General features: G+C 38.2%; 1 protein-coding gene across 1 annotated transcript in view; it reads right to left on the reverse strand.

Annotated features, from left to right (window-relative positions):
• Nucleotides 1-1,412: 1,412 nt before the first annotated feature.
• Nucleotides 1,413-9,666, reverse strand: part of aspm (assembly factor for spindle microtubules) — a 78,191-nt gene continuing 69,937 nt past the window's right edge. Inside the window, exons 19-21 of the mRNA XM_048602053.1 lie at nucleotides 8,208-8,424; nucleotides 2,686-2,791; nucleotides 1,413-1,589 (exon numbers count right to left, since the gene is read on the reverse strand). Of these exons, the coding sequence (XP_048458010.1) occupies nucleotides 1,413-1,589; nucleotides 2,686-2,791; nucleotides 8,208-8,424 (500 nt within the window). The remainder of the gene's footprint in view (nucleotides 1,590-2,685; nucleotides 2,792-8,207; nucleotides 8,425-9,666) is intronic.

The raw sequence follows: 9,666 nt of genomic DNA on the forward strand, positions 1-9,666 counted from the left end.
AACATTTAAAGTCATACATGCCACATTGGCTCGATAAAAGTGACAAGTAATGACTATCTCCAACAGAAGGAATTGATCAAACATCACCATCAAGCAACTGCAGCACCATTGCTGAATCGCCCACCATCAAACATCCTTGGGACCAGAAACTTAGCTGGATCAGCCTAATAAACAACGTGGCTCCAAGAACATTTCAGACGTTCTCAATTCTGCGCAAGTAACGCCTACAAAAACCAATGCAATAATTCATCATGCCTCCTTCACCTGAGCCTTCCATACACACAACCTCTTTCACCCAGGAGGACAAGAGCAATAAGTGCAAAGGGAACAGCACCAGTTGAAAGCCACACACCATGGTGGCTTGAAACAATATTGCCACTTCTTTCACTATCATTATGTCAAAGTCCTGGAACTCTGCAGCCAACAAAACACTGGTGTACCTACACCACATGGATTGCGCTGCTCAAGAAAGCTAATTATCATCACCTTCTCACAGGCAATTAGGGAAGGGAAATAAATAGAAACAGAAAATGCTGTAAATACTCAGCAAGTTAGGCAGCATTTGTGGTGCGAGAAACAAATTAATTTTTTAGGGTGACAGTATTTGGGTCATTGATCTGAAATATCAACTTTATTTTTGTTCATAGGTGCTGTCTTACCTCCTGAGTATTTGCAGCATTTTCTGTTTTTATTTCAGATTTCCAGCATCTGCAGTATTTTACTTTTGTATTTGGCAATAACTGCTCGTCACATCCCACACAAATGAATTAAAATTTATAAATAACAATTACATGCATATGAATGATTGAATGGTTTTGCTAAAATCCTCAGCCATATTTTTGCTACCTTAGTACTTGACTGTACCAATATCTTCTTCTTGACTGATCTTCCTTCTTCCATTGACATAAAATATTTGGCTGCCTGCACCCTAACTTGTACTACTTTTGTTAACGCTCCAGGTCATCGGCCTATGTTTGCTCCCAGTCAAGCAACACCTTCATTTTCAAGTCAACCTTGTTTTAAAATCCCCCCATGATATCATCCCTCTGTATCTTGTGCATTTTCAATGTTAATCATTCCAGTATTGGTGGCTTACATTCTCACTCTCTTTTCCTGAGCCACTCTATTTCTCTCTCTCTCTTCCATTAAAGTGTTCCTTAATATCTATCACTTTGACTATGCTTTTGATCATCTGTCCTAATAATTCCTTGTGGAAAACTGACAAATTTTATTTGATAACAAGCTGTGCAACAAAGTGGGACATTTTATTGTGTAAACTGGCAATATAAGTAAAGCTTGTTGCTGTCACTGCTTTTGCAAGGCATCATATTTTACAGATACTTGAAGAAACCAGTTTTCCATGATGGAATTATGGATGACTACTGACAAACCATAAAACAATGAAAAAGGACTTACGGATTATCCAGAAGCAATACTATGGGATTTAACTCTTTCTTTGGTCTGTAGTAAGCTCTAAGAGGAACAATAAAATTGTACAATCCATTTCCAGCTGTTTCTGCTGAAACAATGATTAGCTTGTTCCGGAAACCATATGCTTTTGCATCTTCACTGTAATTATGTTGGCACCCCTGGAGAGCAGAAGAGTGAAATTTATTTACCTACATTTTGAAACAAATAGATACTTTAATATGCTTAAAGTCAAATTCATTTTCATCCATTAACATAAATGCCAACTTGATTCTTCCTTTAAAAGAAAATATTTTCATTGAATTCATTTTTTTAAAATTTATAAAAATATTACAGGATGACAAAAATAGAAAACACCTGCACATTTTGCTCTGATATTTGTTGCTGGTGACAATGTGACAATTCTGCTGACTTTCAGGAACCCATTCAATACTGATCAGAGCAGTGCATGACTTTGCTCTTCTAGTGCATTTGTTCTTGGGCATTTTCTTTAGGGTCGATTCCTTCTTCCAATTTTGCACCAGTTTTTTCCTCATACTGTACTTTCACGCTGCACTACTGTTCTTTGATGAGTTAGCAAATTCGAGAACTTTTAGCCCTATACCAGCTCCATTCTTTGTGCCAGAGGAGCCCTTCCTGTTCTTTGTCCACCATGGATGGTCTGCTACTACGTGGCATACATTAAACTCACTGGTACAATGCAGTCAGTGTCGTTTGAATTAGCTCACATGCCAACTTTAAGGTGAAACAAACACGTATTGTTGACGTAAAAAATTGGGGCTGACTCCTAGCGCAGGCACAGCAATTTTTAGCAGGAAAGGGGGCACAGACCCCCCACCTCTGAATTTCCTTCTTAATTCTGTGTCTTCTGCATGGACTTCTGAGGTCACTGTGTCACAGTGACTCCTGAGCATGGAAGTTACTCTATCATCGCACCAATTGAGAAGGCTATACACAGTTTCAAGGGATTGTTGGACTCGATACTAATGTCAAATAAGAATCTTGGAATAAAAATGTCATCTTATACGCTGTCCACCTTTTTACTATTTTTACTTACTGCAGTGTTGTGGCAATAACGGATAAATGATTAGATATCCAAAATTTTTTTTTGACTTTCAAACAGGCAGGTGCCTATAATTTTGCAAATGTCTGCACTGAAAATATTTCTTAAGAAAAATGTTCCTCGTGTTCTATTCGTGAAAGAAATATGCTCCACAATTGGTTAGCAGAGTTGAAAAACAGGAGTGGAATTCATACCTTGTCTAATCTAAGACAGCAGAATGGGACTTTCTCCTGCTGTAGGTGGCACAAGGTTGGAGAGCTTCCAATGTAAGGCGAGTTTGGAGGGTATCCTTTAACGTACCTAAAACAAATCAAGTCAAATCATTTTAAAACTGGGGACACAGTTTTAAGCCCATCATTTATTTTTTCTAAAAATGTTTGTTAATGTGCAAAGTGGGAGTGAATTTATAATAGTGGTGCTCCCTTTCATCTCCAAACTCCATTGTATCAAGTAAGACAAATTTATATGTACAGCAAGATACGGATACTTAAAATATATATTGGAAGTAAGATGGTTACGGTATATTTTACAGTAAAAACATGAGGATTTCTTTTTGAGCATGGTTACTTGTGTTAATTAATAACTGTTATATTTATTGAGGGTGCTGAGCCCTTGGGAGGGTGAAGATGATGTTTCCCAGGATGAGAACAGAGATTTAGAGTTCAGATATGTGGATTGAAGAAACTAAGATTGTTCTCCTTAAATCAAGAAAAATGAAAGACAAACCTAGCAGAAGAGTTTAAAATAATGAGGGGTACTGATGCAGCAAGTGGGAAAAAATGGATATTACCTGGGAAGTGGGTCACTGACCAACAGTCATAGATTAGTGAAAGAACTAGAAGGGAGCTGAGGAAACATGCCTTCACACATAGGGTTATGGAGTGCATACTTAAAAGGTAGTAAAACAAATTCCACAGTAATTGCTGAAAAGCAAGTGAATACATACTGCAAGCGGACTAATACACAGGGTTATTGAAATGAACTGGAATAGCTTGCAAATGGCTCGTACTGATTAAATGACCTCCTTTGGTACTGTAAGGTTCTAGGATTCTAGCGCTCGAAACATAGTTGAGGCATTTTGTCGGAGAAAAAAAATGAGAAGAGTCAGATCACACAATACAGAGACATTGACGCAGACTTGTGAACAGTTTGCTTGCTGGGAGGACAACAGGGCATTCAGAGAACATGGTAAATAATGTGACCCAATGGTCCATCTCCTTAACCAATCAGATTTCAGCGTTGAAAATGGAACCAAGGAAAGAAAGCAGGAATTAGAGTCAAACAAGTTACAAAAAGAGAAAAATCAATAAAGAGGAGAAAAAGGAGACAGAAAGGGATGTTAAGAAAAAAAAATTAATTTTAAATTAAAAATTAATTTTTTTAAAAAAAAAATCTCTGGAGTGACAGTGTAGGAACTAAAAGCTTCCCATAAACATGTTCCTTATACAGTTAAACCAACTGCACAAAGTTGGTTCTTAATAAGCCATGAATGTGAAAATGCAGAACTGACTTAAAAGTTCACTTGGAGGTTGTTTTGTCAAGATTAACAGTGAAATGGCACAAATTGTTCAACAACCTGCACGAAGATTCACAAAGTACGTCTTCCCACAAGTTGTTGGATGATTTACAAATTAATAACCTCATTCTTATTAAACTCAACATTATTTTGACAGTAAAATCTGGATCGTGATGAATACTGGTGAGGGAAGTATTCAATATGAGTTTAAAAGTGAAGTGTAAATTTTGAAACTTTGCAGGGAACAGACGGTTCCCATCAAGTACATGAGTCAGCTGTTCACTTATGACTTGGCAATAAAAGGTAAATGGTTACTCATGAATAAAAACAAACTGCCCTTGTTGCTTCAAACATGCAGCCAGTTATTTCCTTTGCTTCTGCATCAAAGGAGAAAATGGCTAAAGACATAGTCAAGTCACTGGTTGTGAGTGAAACTAGACTCCCCGAGAGGAAATGCTTTCCATACCATAGCTCCACAGCATGTCTGACACTTCAGCTAATGACTGTAATAGCTTTGATACCATTTATGAGAATGTTAAAAGCCTGGAACTGTTCAATCTTTCTGAGTGAGATCATTACATGGGCACAAAAAAAGCTATAATTTAAAGTTGGGAAACAAATTGTGGTTCTAACCAAGATTTGTCTTTGCATTTAAGTAATCCAGCAGTACGTTTGTCGAACTGAATGGAAAAGAAACACAGGGCATATAACTAACTAGAATCAACATTAAATTTTCATCGTTAAAAGTTATTATAGTGATGTTTGTTAGTCATAATGTTCTTCTCTAAAAAGGGAAGTATATCCAATTCTACTTAAAGATGAAGACATTTATTTCCATATGTAACTGATTTTTGAAGTGTCTTTGATGATACTGATGCAACAGAGCATTCAGCATTTGCTTCCACATAGATTCAAACATGGAAGGACTAAAAATTCTCATGCAATAGATTGTTGCCTACATTTAGGAGACCTCACCTTTAAGAACTCATGCTGTGTGCACAATGTTGTGACTCTGCCTGGCAGTTTGTTTGCTGAATCTGCAAGCCGCTCAAACAGAAATCAGTTGATTTGATGCAATGTATGTTTCACAACTTATCAATTAGTTTTGCTGTGTAACTCCCAGACTCAAACAATCTCAGACAAGTTATTGATTGTCAGACCATTATCATTAATATGACATGGTGGATATTGATAGAAAACATGATGCAAATGGAGCCCATCACGTTTCAAGAGTCAGCAAACAAGTTAATCTACATATGAAACATATAGTTGACAGTATTAAATTCTGCCAATCCTCAGTGCTTTGGTTCATATAGCATCAGTGTTGAAAACATAGTTTGCTGGTAAGCAGCCAATTTCCTATATAAGATGCCAGTTTAACTCATGTGAGAAAGACAAACAATCAGAAGGGGTGCCAGATAGACAGCAAGGGAAAGTCAAAGGCATACTGTCAGAATGTCCATCGAATTCTCTAGTTTAATTGGGGCACAGCTAGCCTCCTAACAGAGTTGAAAATGTTTAAATAGGGGTCAGAGCTATAGTTTCTAGATTTGGGTGTGCTAGCCATTGAGTTTTGCTTAGCAATTGGGAATGAAGGTCTATACAGACTTAACATGTCAGGATTAACAGCGGAAGAGCTTAAAATTCCCCAAAAGCTATGCATCACATTAGAAGACCAATTTAGAAATAGATTGAACTTCCATACTCATCATCTAGCATTCATGGCAATTAGACAGAAGGCTACAGAATCCATCAACTATTTACTCGATGCAGAGAGATCTCATTCGTGATTATGTGATTTTTCAAATAGAGACTTAGAAGATAGATTTGTTGGTATGGTGACCACATCCCCCAGATGGGAGCTTTCTCGGAAGATTTGCTAGACAACCGAAGACTTAGCATCAAAGAGCTACTGAAGGATAAGCATGTCAAGTGATCTCCTCAGGTTCACAGAATCCCTACAGTGTGGAAACAGGCCATTTAGTATGAGGATGCTGTGACCTAGTTATCAGGTGAAGATGTACAGCATACACATCTAGAAGGTGCAAAGTATTCAAAAAACAGTATTTACAGAAATAATTCACAGAATCACAAAATGACTATCATGCAGGAGGAGATTATGTAGCCCATCATGTCAGCACCTGCTCTCTGGATATGCATTATGATTCAAACCTATTTATCTACCTACTCCCCATAACCCTAAATATTGTTTCTATTTAAATAATGATCTAATGCCATCTTGAATGCCTCAACTAAAGCTGTCTACACCATACTTCCAGCCAAATACAAGCAATGATATGAACAATCTAGTGAAGGAACTGGAGCAGGAGATAGAGGAAACTGAACAATCACTAAAGCAGCATATGGAAGAGGGTCAGCTTGCCAAAGAAACAAAAACATAAAAGAATGCTGAAGAGACTCGGCAGTTTTTTAGAGCAGGTTATGAAAGAGAAAATATACTGGGCCAACAGAAGGCTAAAACTAAGATAGAATTAAAAGGCCCCAGGGTATAAAATCCAAAGCTTCAAAATTAACTGGAAACACTCAAGGAATGGACCTGTAAATACCAAAAAGATTTAAAACATTCGAAACAGTTTGAGGTATGAATCAGTTGGTGGCTAATGTAGAACAAAACCTGGCTGTAATCTGCTGGGATGAGCAGATTCGGTGACAGCAACTGCAGAAATAAGCACTTGACAACACAAAGAGGAATGATAGGCAATACTGCTGATGACTGTGGGAATCAACTGTACCTCCAAAGTCACCTTCACAAGATCTGGACAGATCAGCAAATTATCAATAATTGGTGCTTCCAGTCAAGATGGCAATGGAGGAGAACACTGTAACCGTACCTCCTCTGTTCCCTCTATTAATTTCCTGCTTTCTTCCCTTTTATCCCCATTTTCCATCTTGGTGTTCTCTCCTGAGGTGTAGCAGGCTGGAGGCCCATTTGGAGCAAGGAAGGGAAAGCCCAACTGGCTAGAGACTCGTGCAGAGTAGGGATGGCCAGTAGGATGGAGGCTCACACAGAGTGGGAACGGCCAGTGGGCCGGAGGCTCACATGGAGTGGGAACTGCTAGTAGGATGGAGGGTCACATGGAGTGGGAACTGCTAGTAGGATGGAGGCTCACAGGGAGTGGGAACGGCCAGTAGGATGGAGGCTCACAGGGATTGGGAACGGCCAGGAGGACGGAGGCCCGAGAGGAGCAGGGCGGTTATTGGACTAGGGACCAGTGCAGATGGTCAGCGGCTTGTGAGCCCAGGCAGGCCACGTGTGGAAGCCTCCTGTGCTGATCTACTGAAGGGCCTTCGTGGAAAAGCTGTAATGCTTATCTTTTTAACTTGATTCTCATTTTTCGAACTTATACTTTTGGAAAACTGTAAGCAATGTAACTTTTTTCCTTTCTTTTCCCCTTTATTTCTGTATTTTATATCTACAATCTGTACCTAGGCACTTTGTACCTAAGATGACGCCATCCGGGGCAACATTGTAAACCTTTCACTGTGCTCCTGTACTTCTGTACTTGAGTACATGTGACAATAAAGGATATTCTATTCTATATGTTGTAAAGACTTATTGGCTCACTTGCTGTTGCAAATTGTCAAATCTTAATTTTGGGAAGGAGGGAGCCGATGTATGTGTACTTTGCCTTTAAGTGAGTTCACCTATAAGGATATCATGTACTGTATGTATACAATATTGCAGCTCAGTTAGATAGTTTTTCTGTTGGGGCTGCAAGCTGTATAGTACAAACCGTACTGTTGTACAGAACTTGTACAGAACTGTACTATACAGAAAGAAATCAATTGGCTTGCTTCAGGGATTGAAACATATTTGTTTTACTCTTAAGTAAACCCACAGAATTACTCTCTGATAAGTGATTGATTATTGGGCTATTTCCATTAACATGAAAATAGAATAGCTATTTATGAATAACAAAAAATGAATCAATAACAGAACATTGAGTTTTTACACCCGCAGTTTGCAAAAAGGGATTTATTTGTTAATCAAATACATAGTTTTAATGGGAATGTCAATATACTAGTTCATGTTAACTAATCAAATATACTAACCGACAAATCTTCAGGTATAGCAGTCACCATTTCCTTTAAATAGAACATTAGCTTCAGGTTAAATAATTCTTCATTCTAAAGATTCTCAAAGTAGTAAAACTATATTACATATTTCACAACTCTTACTCTGGTGCTGATGATAGTTCATCATCAGAATGATTGGCTTCGTCCTCCGAGTGGTCACTCAGAAGGTCACAGGCTTGGATCGATGAAACATCAGCTACTTCTAAAACAGGTGCAATGCTGGGCCTTCTGCTTTCTTTAGCTCCATCTGAAGGAAGCGTCAAGGTAGGACCAGCTGGAGGTCTACACCTTGTATCTTGAAGGTCTATGGCTACTGTGCCTAAAAACAATGAATAACATTAAAATAGCTGACAAATAAATTAATGCTGGTCATTAATGCCTTTGCATGATATACAAACATTTGCAGTTGTCTCAAAACCTTTTGGATTTGTCAAGTAACAGATTGGTAAAACTAGGCAAGATTTTGCTGGAGTGGGGCATCTTGCACTGTGTTTCAAGAGTTAGATAATATTGTTGCAGATCTAGTTTTTAAATTATTTGGCCAATTATTTGGAAATGTAGATATTTTCTAATCAGCTCATTCAGGGATATAATGACACATCTCTGAGGCAGGTGGAACTTGAACCCAGCTTTCCTTGCTCAGAGATAGTACGCTACTACTATGCCATAAGCATGCTGCTGATATTAGAACAGGGAACGAAACAAGACATCCAGAACATTGGTGGAGAATGGAACAATAATATACTTCCTCAACCAATGATTCAAAAGGATTGCGAATTAATCAGACAAAGGGCTAAGAAAGAGGGTGAATTCATGACAGTAACTTAAAATGTCAAATCGGATGTGGAAAGAGAAATCGAGAGACAGAGCCATGGGATTAAGAGAACGTGAGAGAGAGAGAGAGAGGGAGAATGAAGGGCAGAGAGGGAATGAAAGATTGTAAAGGAGAATACAAAAATATTTCATTAAAGCACAACCTAAAGAAAATGAGACTCCATCCTTATAATTATCTAATTTCTGGACAAGACAGGGTATTTATATCAACAATTGCTTGACTTTAATTTCAATTGTAAACGTAAAAGACAATTAATGTATAAATCCAACAACTTTACGAAGGTCATGGAGAGGTTCAGTGTCAGATGCCATGTTTGCAAATCGAACAGCAGAAAGATGTAAAGCAGTCAGCAAGCTTTGGCAATCCATAAATTTCTGATTGATTGGTGCATTGATAATGATAGGTATCATTCTGATGCTGACTGTTTTCATCAAAATTTGATTGTTCTTCGGACGAAAAAGTATAAATTATAGGACAACAACTCAAAACTGGTAATTTCATTCAGCTAAAGATCGGGTGTTGTTCCAATTATGCACACTGATTGTTGAATACAACATCTGGAAATATCTGCACAGGTTTTCCGAGTGGATCTCCGATCTGGAATGAGCAAGGCAACTGTAATTAACCTGAGATAGTAGGAACTGCAGATGCTGGAGAATCCGAGACAACAAGGTGCAGAGCTGGATGAACACAGCAGGTCAAGCAGCATCATAGGAGCAGAAAGGC

The sequence above is a fragment of the Rhincodon typus genome, chromosome 10 (genome assembly GCF_021869965.1).
Source record: "Rhincodon typus isolate 14 chromosome 10, sRhiTyp1.1, whole genome shotgun sequence".
Classification (NCBI taxonomy): domain Eukaryota; kingdom Metazoa; phylum Chordata; class Chondrichthyes; order Orectolobiformes; family Rhincodontidae; genus Rhincodon; species Rhincodon typus.